We start from the raw sequence: 17,248 nt of genomic DNA on the forward strand, positions 1-17,248 counted from the left end.
TCCCCATGCAATTTATTCCAGTGCTTTACCACCCTGACAGGAAGTTTTTCCTAATGTACAACCTAAACCTCCCTTTCTACAATTTAAGCCCATTGCTGCTTGTCCTGTCCTCAGAGGTTAAGAAGAACAATTTTTCTCCCTCCTTGTAACAACCTTTCGTGTACTTGAAAACTGTTATGTCCCCTTTCAGTCTTTTCTTCTCCAGACTAAACAAACTCATTTTTTTCAATCTCCCCTCATAGGTCATTTTCTAGACCTTTAATCATTTTTGCTGCTGTTCTCTGGACTTTTTCCAGTTTCTCCACATCTTTTCTGAAATATTGCGCCCAAAACTGGATACAATACTCCAGTTGAGGCCTAATCAGCGCAGAGTAGAGCAGAAGAATTACTTCTCATGTCTTACTTACAGCACTCCTACTAATACATCCCAGAATGATGTTTGCTTTTTTGCAACAGTGTTACTGTTGACTCTTATTTAGCTTGTGGTCCACTATGACCCCCAGCTCCCTTTCTGCAGTACTCCTTCATAGGCAGTCATTTCCCATTTTGTATGTGTGCATCTGATTGTTCCTGCTTAAGTGGAGTACTTTGCATTTGTCCTTGAATTTCATCCCATTTACTTCAGACCATTCTTCCAGTTTATCCAGATCATTTTGAATTATAATCCTATCCTCCAAAGCACCTGCAACCCCTCCCAGCTTGGTATCATCCTCAAACTTTATACATGTACTCTCTATGCCATTATGTAAATAATTGATGAATATATTGAACAGAACTGGACCCAGAACTAATCCCTGTGGGACCCCACTCATTATACCCTTCCAGCATGACTGCGAACCACTGATAGCTCGGAACAGTTCTCCAACCAGCTATGTACCCATCTTATAGTAGCTCCATCTAGGTTGTATTTCCCTAGTTTGCTTATGAGAAGATCATGCAAGACAGTATCAAAAGCCTTACTAAAGTCAAGATATATCACATCTACCGCTTCCCTCCTATCCACAACACTTGTTACTCTGTCAAAGAAAGCTATCAGGTTGGTTTGACATGATTTGTTCTTGACAAATCCATGCTGTTACTTATCACCTTACTATCTTGTATCTTACTGCAAATTGATTGTTTAATTATTTGCTCCATTATCTTTCCAGGTACAGAAGTTAAGCTGTCTGGTCTGTAATTCCCCAGGTTGTCCTTATTTCCCTTTTTATAGGTTGGGACTATATATGTCCTTTTCCAGTCTTCTGGAATCCCGTCTTCCATGAGTTTTCAAAGATAATCGCGAATGTCTCAGATAACTCCTCAGTCAGCTCCTTGAGTATTCTAGGATGCGTTTCCTCAGGCCCTGGTGACTTGAAGACATCTAATTTGTCTAAATAACTTTTAACTTGTTCTTTCCCTATTTTAGCCTCTGATCCTAGCTCATTTTCACTAGCATTCACAATGTTGGATGTCCATTCATCATCAACTTTCTTGGTGAAAACCGAAACAAGTCATTAAGCACCTCTGCTATTTCCACACTTTCTGTTATTTCCCTCCTTGCTCCCATGGAGTAATGGGCCTACCCTGTGCTTAGTCTTCCTCTTGCTTCTAATGTATTTGTAGAATGTTTCCTTGTTTCTTCTGGGTAAGCCAGGGTGGTCTCTTGCCATACTTCCAATCTTTCCTCCACAGTGGGATAGTTTGCTCTTGTGCCCTTAATAATGCCTCTTTGAAAAACTACTGTCTTCAATTGTTTTTCCTCTTAGACTTGCTTCCCATGGGATCTTACTGGCAAACTCCCCTGAGTTTGCTCAAGTCTGCCTTGAAATCCATCGTCTTTATTTTGCTGTTCTCATGGAGCTGGGGATAGATTAGTGGTTTGCGCATTGGCCTGCTCAACCGCAGGGTTGTGTGCTCAAGCCTTGAGGGGGCTATTTATGGGTCTGGGGATTGGTCATGCTTTGAGCAGGAGGTTGGACTAGATGAACTCCTGAGGTCCCTTCTAACCCTGAACGTCTATGACTCTATGCCTACCATTTCTTAGACTCATGAACTCTACCATTTCATGATCACGTCCACCTAAGCTGCTTTCCACTTTCAAATTCAAAACCAATTTTTCTCTATCTGTCAAAATCAAATCTAGAACAGCCTCTTCCCTAGTAGCTCTCTCCACCTTCTGAAATAGATAGTTGATCTCTATAGAGTGGGTGGGAGAAGTAAATGAATCAACACATTGGAGCCCTGCACCAGCAATCCTGGCTATTGCAGGGGAAGGCAATGATGTGTGGCAGAAGTTTGGCTAGTGTCACTTGCTGTTGTAGAGTCTCTGAGTCATGAAGGGGGAGCTGCGACATATAGTCACTTCTCCACATTGAGGGGTGGGGCAGCAGTCCCTAGCCCTAACTTCTTTCCACGTGTGAGCTGTGCTGTAGTGAGATTGGTACATCAGGCTGTGATGCCATGGTGATTTTTTTTCAGTCTGATGCGCTCACATTCCACTTTTATAATGACGTCTTGATTATCTCTGTCCGCAGCTCGGCCCTGCAATGATTGCGTCTGCGCCAGGCTGGATTTTCTGGGCTTCTTTCCCCTTTCCGGGGCCCTCTTCTTTCCCGTATAAACACCCATTATCTGTGTCCCGCTGCGCAGCTTTCTCTGACCTCAGGGCGGGGGGGACCCGAGGGGCTTCCTCGCCACGACCATATCAACCCTCGTCCTTTAAGAGTTGTGGGCGTGGCCTGACAGCTCGGTGGCGCGGGGGGAGGAGGAACGGAGGCTGCAGCTCCCTGTAGAGCGGTTGGGGGACCGTCACATGACGCTTGGCTGGTGCTAGGCTGTGGCTGTGCGAGTGGAGGGGCAGCAGCCAGACCCACAGGGTGTCTAGACTGGCGGTGCAAAGGGACATTGCAGACGGGAGGGGGCGTGGCCGTGGCCTCTGGCGGCGCTGATTTGCCGGCGGTGGGCGCGGTCAAATAGCACCAGACTATAAATCGTTGGGCGGGAGGGGGCGCAGAGACGCGACAGCCCAAACCCGAGGCAGGTGTAGGACGGGTGCCGCGTAGCAGCGCTGAGTTGCGCGTTCTCAGCCCGGCGGAGCTATGTGAGTAAAGGGGGCGCCGCGCCGCGCCGCGCATTGCAGCAGCTGTGGCTCGCGGGGATTGGGCGCTGCCCCGTGCGGAGCGATAGCAGCGGCCCCGAGCTGGGACTGAGCAGCCTGCAGGGTCCTCTGGCCCGCAAGATGTACCCGCCACCTCCCTGGGAGAAGGGGCAGCCTGCGTGCCAGTGCTGGCCGCCTCTCCTCGGCTCCTGCCAGCTCCCCGCAGCCCCAGGACTGGCTTCCCCCCTCGATTGGTGGGGGCCTCGGCTGGCACGAAATGGGCCTTCCTGCACCTCTGCCTGGCTCCCATCAACGTCTATGGCCGGATCCGCCCTGCACAGCGGCGTCTGCACTTCTCCGGCTGGTGCTCTCGCCAGCCTGCTCTGCCCGACCACTAGCAGCAGCAGTATCTGCGCTCGTGTGTCGCGTCTCGTTCCTAGCAGCCTTCCCTCTGGCCCCTGCAGTCCCCGCCCAAGGGCTCAGAGGCTGGGGGTCTCCTGCTGTGCGGGTCTTAGGCTCTGCCATGGAGTCCCTGTTCTAGGGGACTGCCTGGGAATCCTGCTCTGTGCACCCTCGCGCATCAGTGGTGCCTGTCAGGCAAGGCACCAGGTGGTTCTGGCTCCCTGCAGCTGAAATGAAGGGGCGAGGGGAGTGTCTCTCTTTGCCCATGTTGTAATAACATTTGGAATGGGCTCTCCTCTCCCTGTAGAGGTTTGCCTAGGGTTGGGAGGTGGCTTGTCTGCTCTGTGGGCCCTGGGAACTGCTCTGAAAGTGTCCCTCTCTGCCTAAATATTTTTGCAGGTTCTAGTTGTCCCAGCTCAAGTGGTGGGATGGTGCTGGTTAGTTTCTTGGGAGGTGCTGGGGGGTGTGTGTGACTTATAAGCATCCTGGTCTGAAGCAGTCCTGTGTGGTGAATGCTTCAAGTAGTTGCATTCCTGTGATCAGCTCCCCAGACTGAGAAATGCAGCCTTAATTCCTAATTGAGAGAAATCAGTTAAAGATGACTTTGGGGGTAGAAAGATGATGATGGTTATTCCAGTCCTGCATGCACATATGCAGGTTTACTGCTAGACTCAATTCCCTTCCCTCGCTTCTGTTTCTTTCCTTTTAAAGTTGGCCGTTATTTGTTGTCTGGCATTAGATACCTGTGTGCCATTGAATCATAGAAATGTAAGTCTGGAAGGGACCTCCAGGTCAAGTCCAGCCCCCTATGTTGAGACTGGACAAGTAAACAGAAATCAGGTCCAACCTATCTTTAAAAATCTCCAGTGATGGGGGATTTCACAACCTCACTCAAAGCCTATTCTAACCCTTATAGTTTTTTTTTTTTTGTTTGTTTGTTTTTTCCCTGATATCTAACTTGAATCTCCCTTACTGCAGAGGAAGCCCATTACTACTTTTCCTACCTTCAGTGGTCATGGGGAGCAATTAATCACAGTCCTCCAATATCCCTTAACATATTGGAAGCCTGTTATCAGGTTCCCCCTCACTATTTTTCTTTTCAAGACTAAACATACCTGTTTTTTAACCTTTCCATATAGATCAAGTTTTCTAAACCTTGCCTTTTTTTTTGCTCTCCTTTGGACTCTCCAAATTGCCCACATCTTGTGCTCAGAATTGGACACAGGACTCCAGCTGAGGCCTCATCAGTGCTGAGCAGAGTGGGAAAATTACTGCCTGTCTTGCATACAATGCTCCTGTTAATATACCACAGAGTAACATTAGCCTTTTTTGCAACTGCATCACATTGTTGACTCATTTTCAATTTCTGATCAATTATAACTCCCAGATTCTTTTCAGCAGTACTTCCACCTGGCCAGTTATTCCCCATCTTGTAGTTGTTGCTTTTGGAGTTGTGAACTAAGGGCATGGCTACACTTGCAGATATAAAGTGCTTTGAGTTAAACCAGACTTCACAGAGCTCAGTAGGGAAAGCGCTGCAGTCTATCCACACGGACAACTGCCAGCGCATTGGCGTGGCCACATTAGCAGCTCTTGCAATGGCCACAGAGAGCAGTGCATTGTGGTAGCTATCCCAGCGTGCAAGTGGCTGCAATGTGCTTTTCAAATGGGGGTGGAGTAGAGTGTATGTGGGGAAGAGAGTGGGTTTTTGGGGGGTTGAGAGCATGTCAGCATACTGTCTTGTAAGTTCTGACAGCAGCAAACCCACTCCCCCCCCCGCCCGCCCACCCTCCTCTCTCTCACACACAGCGTTCCACAGTAAGAACTTGCATGCTGGCTGTCAGAAACAGCTTTGAAAGGGCATTTCTGCATTCCTACAGGAGTTCAAAACAATGACAAGAGTCCCCACTTGATTTAAGGGGATTATGGGACGTTTCTGGAAGCTGATAAGAGTAATGCAACACCTCATTCACATTGACACCGGTGTGTTGTAGCCAAGGCACAGCAAACATTATTCCTCTCTGAGGTGGAGTACCAGCAGCACTCTAGCTGCGGAGTCAGAGCGCTCTACGTGACTTGCCAGTGTGGATGGGGAGTAAGCTAGTGCCCACGGGGCTCCGTTTTTGCACACTAAGTCACAAGTGTAGCCAAGCCCTAGGTCTACTACATCACACTTGTGTTTTAGTGAATCTCATGTTGCTGAATTCAGGCCAGTTCTCAAATTTCTTATGGTCGTTTTCAATTCTAAACCTATCCTCCAAAGTGCTTACCACCACTCCCAGCTTGGTGTCATCCATATATTTTATAAGCATAATTTCAATGCCATTATCCAAATAATTAAAATATTCAGTAGTGCTGGACCCAGGATTGACAATCCCCCCCCACCCCATGAGACCTCACTACATATCCTCTCCCAGTTTGAGATACTGTATCAGTTCTCGAGCTTTCTCGTGGCTTTTGAGTTTGGGACTTGACTCCTGAGTTGTGCTTTTCTCTTAAATCTGAGGTACGTAGATGGACCCATATTACTGTTTCCTCTGTTGCATATGTCTCCTTGTCTCATCAGGTCTGATCCAGCTCAACAATCTGCTCTTGGGGCCCCAGAAGGGGGTGCTCTTGGTGGGGGTCCCCCTGGGCCTTCCCCCAACTTGACTAGTAACCTTCGGCTGCAGCAGTCCCAGGCCCAGATGGAGGAGGTAAATCAGTGTCTCATGAGCTTGGTCTCTTATTATTTTGTATTATCATATTGCCTAGGACTAGTGTAATGGACTAGAATCCCGTTCTTGCTTTTGCGCCTCCTTCTGTGCTGGTGTAACATGACTTTCTTCTTTTTGCAGGTGGTGAGCATAATGAGTGTGAATGTGGAGAAAGTGCTGGATCGAGACATAAGGCTGACCGAGATGGATGGCAAGGCAGAGGCACTTGAGGCTGGTGCCTCAGTGTTTAAAACTAGTGCAGGAAAGCTAAAGAGGAAGTACTGGTGGAAGAACTGTAAGGTAAGCCTCCCAACCCTTTCATCTACCTTCCAGTGAGGCCAGACATGCAGTTGTTCCATGTCTACTTTGGCTGCGTCCAGAAGCCACAGTTTGTGTGACCCTGCATGTGCCACCCCACTATGTAGCCAGGCCCCTCCCTGCAGAGCTGCTGGGACAGCAAGCCAGGCTTGGAGAGGCAAAGGCAGAAGTGGAGAAAGTTTGGAGCTGCTCTGAGGTACTGCCACTTTTCAGCGTGTGGTGTGGTGTATGAGGTTGTGTCCCTCCCTTTCTTCTCCCTTCTCCCCCACTCCCTGTCAGCAGGCACAGGTAGTGTGTGGCTGCATCAAAGTGAAGTTTGGGTTATAAGGCAGTTGCACTCTGTAGAGTTATGGCTGTGGTTTCAGCATGAAGCTGCCCCAAGACCTCTTTGGAAGGCAAGGTACACAGGAAGGAGAATGACCTGGATCGCTTCATACCCTCTGTGAGGGGTTGTGGAGTGTAGCCTTCCACTGGATCTCTGCTGCTTCCTCACTGCTCTGCATGAGAGGCCTTGGGGAATGATTGGGGAGAAGATTAGAGATGAGAATCAATGGGTCAGCACTGCATCCATGGCCTAGGATTTGAAGAAAACTTGCTGTGCTACTAATTAGGACTTGTTGCTCCCCCTTCTTTGGAGACTCCTGATCCAACCTGGACATTCATCTCTTGGCTGTTGAAGCAGGTTCGTGATGCTGGGGGCTAGAAAGAGGAAATGCTATTTTGCACCAGGCAATGCTGTATGGAAGGACTGGAACTCTGAGCTTTCTTGTCTCTAGAGTGTGGATGAGATGCCTTGGGAGTACTCCACCCCATAATAACCCCTTCTGAGAGTATTAACCTTTCAGTCTTTCTTTCTCCCCAGATGATGATCATGCTTGGAGTGATCTGTGCCATTGTGATGGTGGCGATTGTACGTAAGTACCATATAGAATCTGAATGGAGTGTGAGGGAGCCCCCAACTCTTGCAAAATGCCACCTTCTCCCTTTTGGTTAAGGGACTGAAGGTCTGAGAGTACCCTGCATGTTCAAATGGTAGCTTCTGCCTGCTGGTTAAGGGAAAAGGTACCTTCCGAATGCCTGGTGAAGGGTGGAGTATCTGGGGAAACTCCTCAGGGAAATGATATGTTCGAAATAGCATATAAAGGACCCAGTCTGAGAGCTCTTTTTCCTTGGGAAATGGGGCCTTCGCTCTACTGGGATAGGAGTTCTTCTCCTAAGTGTGAAAGACATGGGAGTGGAAGGGTTGGGAAGTCCCTAACTTGGCTGGAGGGTTGTAGGCCTCAGTTGCCTACTAGTGGGGACCTGGGTGTAATTTGCCCTCTTGTTCTCTCCTTTCTCTTTTCCTTCTGTTGCATTCTGTCTCCAGTTTACTTCTGTACTTGAGAATGTGGCCCCTCAGTCTGCAGTCCACCTTCCCCTCTTCCTGTCTCCTTCCTTGCCCATGCTCCCCGCTCCATGTGGCTGCTTCATCTTCAGTTCTTTAGCTGGTTTTGTTTGTCTTCTGTGTAAGATTCTGAAGCAACTCTCCTGGACCTAGGTTTAACCTCTTCAAAACCTGCTGCAGCCCCAGGGAGGGCCAGCTCAGTTAAGGGGGAAGGGAAGATGTTGCTCCCATTCTTATGTTTGAGGGTTTTTTTTAAGTCTGAATTTGAGTGAGGCATGGCTTAAATGTCACCTTCATCACAGCTGTACCTAAAGGGTGTACTTCAGCAATGTGAGTTTTCTCAAAGCAGTTCCCTGGCTGTGATGAGCATAGAGAGCAGGAGGACGACTCCAATATGAAATTGATTAGAGTAGTGCCTCAACTCAGAGGAGAGCATCTGGCCTCAGCTCTTATGGAGTTTCCCTTTAACTGCTGAAGTCTAAACTAGTATATGCTGGTCACTTAGCCTTCAGCTCCCCACAAATAGTGATGGGTTGTGCCTTGCTCATGATGTGGCAGCTCTCGGCATTATAGGAATGCAAGAGGAAGGGTTGGTGATCCTTTTGCCTACACTGCAAGGACAACAGCAGTGGTTATGTTGGGGGCTGGTATTCCTGTAACTGGTACAGACTTGTCAGGATGTCACCCTGGTTAGCTACTGGCATGCCCCTTACTCTGAGGAAGTCCAGGGCATGGAGGGAACAGGACTGGTAGAGGGAGTGAGGGAATTCTGGATTTTTCTTGCTTCATCAAGCTGTGTGCCTCTTTCTGTTGTGTGAAGGGAGACATGGGTTGGGGGGGTCCCAGGTGTGGGGTGTCTCTGTTGCTTAAATAGTCAGCTGGGTAACTGCATCCTGTGTGTATTTCTGGGCAAGTCCCCATCTTCTGCTTTGTTCTTTCTCCAAGGCTTCAGTCTCTCAAGCAGTGACAAAAAAATGGTAGTAAAGTAGAGTTCTGCTCTGAGAAAGAGTTCGACATTTTTCCAAAGCTCTGTATTAGGCAACTCTTGGATCTCAGCAAATCTGCCTGGTTCACAAGATTAAAACTTTTTCTGTTAATGCTACAAACTTTAGTTTAGACTTTTGAGTCCAGACTGAACTCTCTCCAAGGTTTATCTAGTCCAGCTCTGGGGAGTTGAGCGCATGAAACGGTATAACCTTCTGTGGGTAAGTCACTTCTCTTGTGCCTCCATTTTCCCATCTGTGAAAAGAGCTACACTGCTCCTCTGAGTCCTTGAAGTGTTGTGGTGAATTCTGTGGATGAAATGAGCTGCACAGTTTGTGTGTAAATCCCTACAGAACCTCTTGTGAGTAGTTTGTTCTCAAACAGAACCACTGAGGGAAGAGTGTAGGGAGAGGGAGCAATGCTCCCTGTATTCTGCACCGAAAGGCTTCCTCAATTCAGGGAGCCCTGGCTATGAATTAGAATGCACTGGGACTTGTGAGCAGGGGCCAATGATGCTGGGAAGAGGGTTGCCATCTGTGGGGGTTCATGAGTGTAAGGTAGATGGAATGCCGGTAAAGGAAGAAAAGACTCTGTTGCAATAGGATATTCTGGGAAGGGTATGGGTTTTGCTTGCTCACCTCCATGAACCAGCATTTCATTTACACCGAGTCCCTGTAATTGCCCATCCCTCCCCATCTTGAGGAAGGCAAAACTGAAGATCTGGAGTGAAGTGGTCCTTGTTGTCTGAGTGCTTCCTACTATCCTCTGTCGAATTGAGCTGTGGAGATGGATGGACAGAAGTACATCTGCCGAAGAGGAGCTAGGGCCTGATTGTGCTGATGCCATAACTTGGGAGGAGGGCAAGCAAGATGATGCAGGGCTCCCAAGCCAGCAGGTATTGCTCAAACTTTCCTGGACAAGCCCTCCCCCATCCCTCTTGTTCCTCTGGCGCTGAGGCCTCTGGGCTGTTTCTTCCATTTATCTTTCTGTTGGGTTTTTTATGCCCCTCTTTCTGGTTCATGTGGGGGCAAAAAATATTCCCCCGTCCCTGTTGTTCCGAGCCCAAAGCAAGGAACTTCCTTCCCTGTCCATATGGCTTCAGTGGGTGTTTCACATGTGTGGTGTGACTTTTCTCTATAAACGCAACTGTAACCTTCTCCTTGGGCATATATAGCACCCAGCTCATGTACTTTGAACTCTCTGCTAATAAACACAGTTCTACTCCCTTGCTTTGTCTGTTTGGTCTGCATATGGGTGGGGAAGGGTGTCCCTGGACTACTGGGGGGGTGTGGGGGTCTGACTCCTTTTGTGTCTAGCTTGAACTGCTCCAGTGGGTGGGAGTGGGGAAGATAGTGCACCTTCTGCAATTCCACGGTTGGGGAAAATGAACCTCTAGTCTGTAGGGCAGTGGTTCTCCTCTGGAACTTAAGTGCATAGCTGGTTCTGAGTCATTCTATCTTACTGTATCTCAAGTATGTCCTTGTGAGGAAAGGTAACAACTCTAAACCATGTTACTATCAGCATCAGGAACCTGGGTTAATAATTGGTGTTTGTCCCATAGAATGTAATAGAGCTTGACCTACGTGGCTCTTCTACTGAACACCATAAGGCAATTTCTTGTGTCCGAGAGGAAGGAAGACCATTAGATAGGAGTGGTAACTTATGAGAGGGCAGACAGCTGTTCATAATGACAGGGTGGGAGGAAGATGTGTGTGCTCTCTCACTGAAAACAGGCTTTACTAAGGCTGGAAGTAGTAGAGTTCAGTGCTGTTTGAACTGTGTTGCAACTGGGGGGTTATTAGAGAAGGTTCAGAGGAAATGTATGAGTGAGGGGCTCAAAGGAGATGTCCATAAACAGAAGGACACTGAAAGACTTGGAGTTTAAATTTAAAAAGGAATTTAAAGGAGACAATCCCACTTATCAGCTGGGGATAGTTAGTGGGTGCAATATGTAGGGAAGGGAGGCAGAGGAAAAACACAACTAGAGAAGTGGGGGTTGAGAGCTACACACACCCCTAAGACAAGGAGGAGGTAATTCCCTTTGAAGAAGGGAGTTAGTGAGGAAACACCCATCAGAGGAAAGGGGGCTTGGTGGTGCTCTATATACGTGGTTCCTAAACTGTGGGCTGTGACAGAGTCCCAAGTTGCCCCCTCAACTGTATACAGTGGTGGAGTGGGGGCTGGCCATGGCCCCCTGTTGAAGGAGCCTGGTGATCCGAGTGGGCAGCAGAGGGTGAAGTGGAGCTGCCAAATGATGGGTGGAGAGTGAGGACAAAGAGCTGTCCCTGAGAGGCAGTGGTTTTGAGAAGGCCAGATGGTGCATGCCTATTCCTGGTCTGAGCCACTGCACCTGACAATCCATGACAGTTGGGGAGGGGAGGCGGTATTGGCCCTGCAGGGGGGGGCCACCAGGGCTGGGCCTCAATGATGCTGCTTTGTTTCCATATGCAAATACCAAAATCTTGACTGTCCAATAATGGCTGCACTCAGCATGTGCTTTTGCCTTGTGCTGGTGGCCCCTGAGCCTTTCTGTCATTCCCAGGTAGGGTGTGCCTGTGGGGATTGGGGCAGGTGGGTGGGTGACTGGGGCAGGGCTGCCAGGTGACAAGCTCAGGTACTTAGTGGTCTGTGGCACTGGCCTGGAGCACCCCCAGCACCCATTTACCCCCCCCCCCCAAGATTTAGTCAAGGATACATAATAAAAATCATGGACAGGTCACAGGGTGTGAATTTTTGTTTATTGTCCACAACTTACTAAAAATACCTCTGACTAAAATGTAGCCTTAACAATAATGCATGCAAGATGTCCAGATGCTGACAAAGTGACACTGATAGGCATTTACTCATTAAGATACCCATCAAGGCATGGTGGCATTAAAAGTCAGACATATGTTCAGCTGTCCACAAAAAAGATAGATAATCAGATTGATAGGCACACATACTTTGAACCAATACTATAATGAAAAGAAAGCAAATTCACTTCAGAAGAACGATGAGACTTTATAAGACTATTTGTGCATGCTGCCATACATGCGAAGAAAGGGACTCAGACTGGTAATGATAGTCCCATACATTCACAGGAATGTCACTGATGCTTTATTAGCATGCTATTTTATGTTGCCAAAGTGTAAAAGAGACAGACATCTTTTTACATGTCTGTCAGAGGCAAGTACAGTTGCCAGAACAGGGTTTCTGGGCACCATGTTGCACACAGACTCACTCCTATCCTAATGGCAGGGCAGTGCCATCATAGTTAATGATGTTTCATCACCTCAGTTGACTGGCCTTTCTAAGTCCTCTAAAATCAACGTGTTTAGTCAGATTCCTTTGAAATTTGGTGTGCCACTGAAGGCTACTGGGTAGAGTTAGTGTCCCAAATTTGGGATCACTTGAGGTATAGATTGGAGAGGGGGAAAAAAGGGGTGTGTGCATGCATGTGCTCTGACCTGCAGATTAAGCGGTTGATGTGTTGTCAGTCAAAATGGTCTGTCTTAGTTTTAGCCAAAGTAAATTTGAGGACCAAATATGAAAACAGTATTTAAGAAAATGGTCAATTTTTTTTTTTTTTTTTAGAGTGACCATACCACTACAGAAAAATGTCGGGAGTGTTTCGTTTCCCACCATTTTATATGCTTTACAGCTTGACTCTCTTGTAAGTGCTCTCAAATCTGAACAGTTACTTGGATTGATTTGAAATGTGGTGTGTCTCTAAATTTGGGGTCACTTGGTCATGAGATGCCCAAGTTAGAGCCGCCTTCCAAAAATATTTTCCTTTGGCTGCCTTGTGCTGTTAAACTCAGAGGTACTAATGACTGGATGAAACATACCTTGTTGAGATTGATGATTGTGAACTCACCCTTCTGTTAATGTAACTAAGAATAAATTTATCACAAGCACCTACCTGTGACAAGAGTTTTGGACTGAGTGGCTGAAGCTTGCTACAATTCAAGTTCTATAGGTAGTAATTTTATTTAGGAGGGGGATTAGACATGTGACTGCTTCCTGAGAGGGAAGAGTTATTGGAGGAGAGGGGTTTGGTGCTACAGTGAGAGTAGGGAGTGTATGGGGATGGATTGTAGGTCAGAGAAGTGTGGGAATTAGAGGGGGGCTGGGAGTGGGACACTGGGAAGGGGAAATGTGGGGCTGAGTGGCTGGAGGACTGGGGGACAACTAGGGGTAGGAGCACCTAGCAGCCCCACATTCTCCCTTTCTGTGTGTGTGCCCAGACCTGGGGGACTCTTGCTCCTTTTAGGGGAGTCTGGGTTCCCATCCCTGCCCCCTCGTGAGCTGGGATATGAGGGATCTTGTATCTCTGGTGGCGTTTTGATCCCCTCTTACTGCTTCCTAGGTGTGTGCCAGGATCTGGGGGGCTTAGGGCCATCTATAGTGCTTGGATGCACTCCTTCCCCCACCAATATGAGCTGGATTGTGGGTGGCTTGCCCTTTTGGGAGGATCATAGGCCCCCTCTCTGCTCCCATGTAAACCAGGATATGGGGAAGTCCTGCCACTTCTGAAGGGAAGCAGAGAATGAGTATACTTCATGCATATTACAGGCTCTAATCTAAAGCACTCATGGGGTCATTGGGAACCCCCCCTGAGATGGGTGGAACAATTCACATGCTATTGTTTCAGGCTGGGGTGTTCTTAATCAGCTGGGATCATCCCATTGAGAAGAATGGGCCACTTCACACCTTTCAGAGCCTCCTATGCTGCAGATGGATGTGAAGAGGAGCTTTTTCCCCTCCATTGGCCCTCTATCCTTCCTGTTTAAAGGAGGATACTTCTAAGAACTCTTCTTCATGTACAGTGCTACACCATGTACTCCTGGAGGAATTCTGCACCACTGTGCATGTCCATAATAAACGGACCGTGCATATTTAAAATTTTTTTTGCAGAAGCTATTTTCTGCAAGAAAGTTGCTGCAGTTCTGCCTTTTGCCCACCAGAGGCCACTGTTGCATTAGAACACAACAGCTGTTTCCACCCAGCTAGGGAAGGGAAGAGACAGAGCCTGCAGTGCCGGCTTCACAGCACCTGTTCGCTGAGGTCAGGAGACCGGGACTATGGGGAAACACAGCGTGGAGCTGCTGGGAGGTCAGATGGGTTCATAAGGGCTACGTGGGAGAACAGATTGGGGCAGGGGCTGAATGGGAGAGTAGGGGCAGGGCCACATGAGGACGGGGGAGGGGTGCAAGGCCACAGGTGGGAAGGGAATGCCTGTGTAGGGGCACAGACACATGGGGATGGGGTGTAGGGACACAAGGATGAGAGGAGGGGACTGGGGCTGCAGGGCTAGATGGGAGGAAGGGGAATGGCCAAGTGGGGACACAGCCAAGTGGGGACACAGCCACGTGGGGATGGGGACACATGAGGACTGGGGCAGATGTGCATGATTGAAGAGGAGAGGCTAAGAGTCCCCCAGGATATGCATGGGGGAATCTCTCTAACAGTCCCTCCGTGCCTCCTACAAAAAAAAAAACCCACCATATTTTTCCCACCCATACCCAACAACCCTCCAAATTCACACCTTGCAATTGTTTCCCTCTCCTTCAGCTCCTTTGTTAGCCCTCACTCCCCCCAGCCTTTGCATTGGTTCTGAGGGGTGCAGGAAAGATGATTCTGTATTGTAGTTTAAATGAATTATTACTCAGGGTTCTGTATTAATATGCGTAGTAACGAATCTGACAAACATTTCCTGAGTCTTTTTTGTTGTCTGTATTGTTACAAACAAACTTGTTGACAGGTATTTTGAAATAAATTACCAAAATAATTGAAACTGGTGTGATTATATTGTGGTGTTTTGACAAAATATGCAGAATTTTAAAATATTGTGCACAGTGGTTTTTCTTCTGTTTGTTTTTAGCACAGAATTCCCCTGGGAGTAACTATGTTGGCATAGTTAATCCACCTCCCTGAGAGGCGGTAGCTATGTCTCTGGAGAAGCCCTCTTGCCAAAATAGTGCTGCATACTTGGTGGCGGGGGGGAGGGGGAGGGAGCTAAGGTCAATATAACTGTGTCACTCCGGGAGGTGGATTTTTTCACACCCTTGAGTGACATAATTATACTGATATAGATATGTAGTGTAGACCTTGCCTAAGTGCTCTAAAGTCTCTATGCTTGCAGAGATTTTCTTGAAATTTGCAGCTCTTCATAGGAGTGCAGAGTAGGACCCAGAGATTGAAGCCCTGGAAAAAATAGCAGTTTTTAGGTGGGGCTTTTGTGTGCGTGCAGGATTAGAAATCAGACTACTTCTGTGATGCAGGTCAAAAATGGTCCCAATCGGTCAATTTTTGTGCGAGGTAGTGCCACCCACTGAGTCTTTGAGGGATCCAAATTGTGAATGGTGTTTAAAAACATGTTTGTATTTTTGCTTGCATAGATGTGTATGTGTCAATAAAGAAAATGAGTTTCTGTTCATCCACTTTATGCTTGCCTAGATAATATGAGGGAATGTGCCAATACCATTGCCCTGTGAACACCCTGCCACTGATGTTTCTAGTCTGAACCTTTGTACCCTTGTGCAATAAAAACTTAACTCACATTGTTTGCTACAAGTTGTCTAGTTTTATAATATAACCTGCATTTGCTTCATGGGGAGGTTTATTGTGAACACAGCAAACTAGTTAGTATCCAGTCTAATGAAAATGCTTTTTCTATTGGGTGGCGAGGAGCCAGATACAGAGGTCTCTGTGTGTGGGAAGGCACCAGTGGAGAGGGCCAAGGAGATAGGCTGGGGCTGCAAAGGGGACGGGAAATGAGGACAGGTGGTAGGTAAGCACTGGATTTCTTGCTTGAGAATCTGTATTTTCCTATCCCCTGTGGGAAGGAGGGAAGCAAATGGCTACTCCATTCTTGCATAGTCTTGTTGGTTTGATCTTTTCATGCTATCTCTTTTTGTGGATTCTGGAGTGACTCTGAAGTCCGAAGCGTGATGCTCATGAGCAGATCAGGCAGACACAGTCACTGGGTGAGCTTCTTGGTAGCTATAGCAGTAGCATGATGCTTTTCACTTGCAGCTAACAGTTGATTATTTCTGTCCTCATCAAAGGCTGGAGTGTTGTATGTCACCATGCTGATCTATTTGATGCAGCCTTTCAAGATCATTTAGTTTTATTGCACCAAAGTGTACCCTGTTCTTGGTGCTGTCCTTTTAGCACTTTCTGGGGTGGCCTTGATTGCAGTGTCCTTGTGCCAATCCTCCATAGAAAATGGTTTGTTTTTGTTCTTGTCTTTTTTTTTTTTTTTTCTTGGGGAGTCGATGTTCAGGCATCCTAATGATATGTCCAACCCAGCATAGTTAGGCTCTTATCACTATGGCCTTGATGCTTGTGGCATTTGACTTTTGGAGAACTTCCAAGTGGGTATTTTGTCTTCCAGTGGATCCCCATAATGGCGCACAGACACCACATATAGAAGGCCTCTCGCTGTTTGATATGTCATGCGTATGGTGTCTGGGTCTCACAGCCATAGAAGAGATGTGAACACAAAAGCACTGTCAAGTTCTGTTTTCGTTGAGAGGGTTATGTTGTGAGATTTCAGGACTTTGTTGCATAGATTTCCTAGTGACTGAGAAGCTCTCTGTATCCTGTTTGTGATCTTTGTCAAGAGATCCATCATTGGAGATCTTGTTGCTGAGAGGTAAAATTTGTCAACTTGCTTTAGTTGTATTCCACTAATGGATAAGCTAATGGGATATGGCATGGAGTAGTGAAGATGGTTGATGCAACACCACAGTTTTCTCCAGGCTCATTGCATTTGGATGCTTCCACGAAGCAATCTACAATGCATTGGAAATCTCCCTCTGTGTGTGCTAGGAGGGCACAATCATCCGCAAAGTGCTTTTCTTATTAGTAGTTCTGTTACTTTGATTCTTGCTTTAAGCCTTTATAAGATTGAAGTCTGAGATGTTGTCTGTACCTGATATATATGCTTCTGTTGTGCCTGTTTGTAGTATGGTTGAGAACTTGAGTGAAGAAGCAGTTGAACAGTACAGGAGCAAAGACACAAGCTTGTTTGACTCCATTTGAAATAGGAAAGGAGTCAGTGAATCCGCATTGACCCTCAGGTAGATTGGCTTCTGATACAATTTAGGAGGACACGAGCAAAAGATTTTTCCAGTGACACTGATAGGAGAGAGATCCCATGGTAGTTATCACAGACTGTTTTTGCTACTTTTATTTTTAAATAAAGGAATAATTGTGGCCTCTTTGAAGTCTTGTGGCATTTCTTCGTTGTCCCAGATGTCATAGGGATTTTCTGGAGTGTTGTTGACATCTTTGGGCCAGCAGATTTATGTTTCTGCTGGTATTCCATCTCTGCCTGAGGACTTTCCTGAGCTCATCATGCCTCTTCCGTTTCTTCAAGTGAGTGTGGGGAGTCAGGGTGGT

General features: G+C 47.3%; 1 protein-coding gene across 2 annotated transcripts; it reads left to right on the forward strand.

Annotated features, from left to right (window-relative positions):
* Nucleotides 1-2,782: 2,782 nt before the first annotated feature.
* VAMP1 (vesicle associated membrane protein 1) lies at nucleotides 2,783-12,885 on the forward strand. 2 transcript variants are annotated; one of them, XM_050940124.1, is made up of 5 exons: nucleotides 2,783-3,079; nucleotides 6,045-6,174; nucleotides 6,316-6,474; nucleotides 7,355-7,406; nucleotides 12,434-12,885. In XM_050940124.1, coding segments are annotated over exons 1-5 (348 nt in total). In that variant the 5' UTR covers nucleotides 2,783-3,077; the 3' UTR covers nucleotides 12,439-12,885. The 2 variants fall into 2 exon arrangements, with proteins under 2 accessions (XP_050796081.1, XP_050796072.1); XM_050940115.1 differs by lacking the exon at nucleotides 12,434-12,885 and adding an exon at nucleotides 7,859-10,090 and having other exon boundaries at nucleotides 2,786-3,079.
* The last annotated feature ends 4,363 nt before the right edge of the window (nucleotides 12,886-17,248 follow it).

This window comes from Gopherus flavomarginatus, chromosome 1 (genome assembly GCF_025201925.1).
Source record: "Gopherus flavomarginatus isolate rGopFla2 chromosome 1, rGopFla2.mat.asm, whole genome shotgun sequence".
Classification (NCBI taxonomy): Eukaryota; Metazoa; Chordata; order Testudines; family Testudinidae; genus Gopherus; species Gopherus flavomarginatus.

Coding starts and splice junctions, on each gene's coding strand:
- VAMP1 (XM_050940115.1), top strand. Junction 6,175..6,315: donor CCCAGGCCCAGATGGAGGAG/GTAAATCAGTGT, acceptor TTCTTTTTGCAG/GTGGTGAGCATAATGAGTGT. Junction 6,475..7,354: donor ACTGGTGGAAGAACTGTAAG/GTAAGCCTCCCA, acceptor CTTTCTCCCCAG/ATGATGATCATGCTTGGAGT.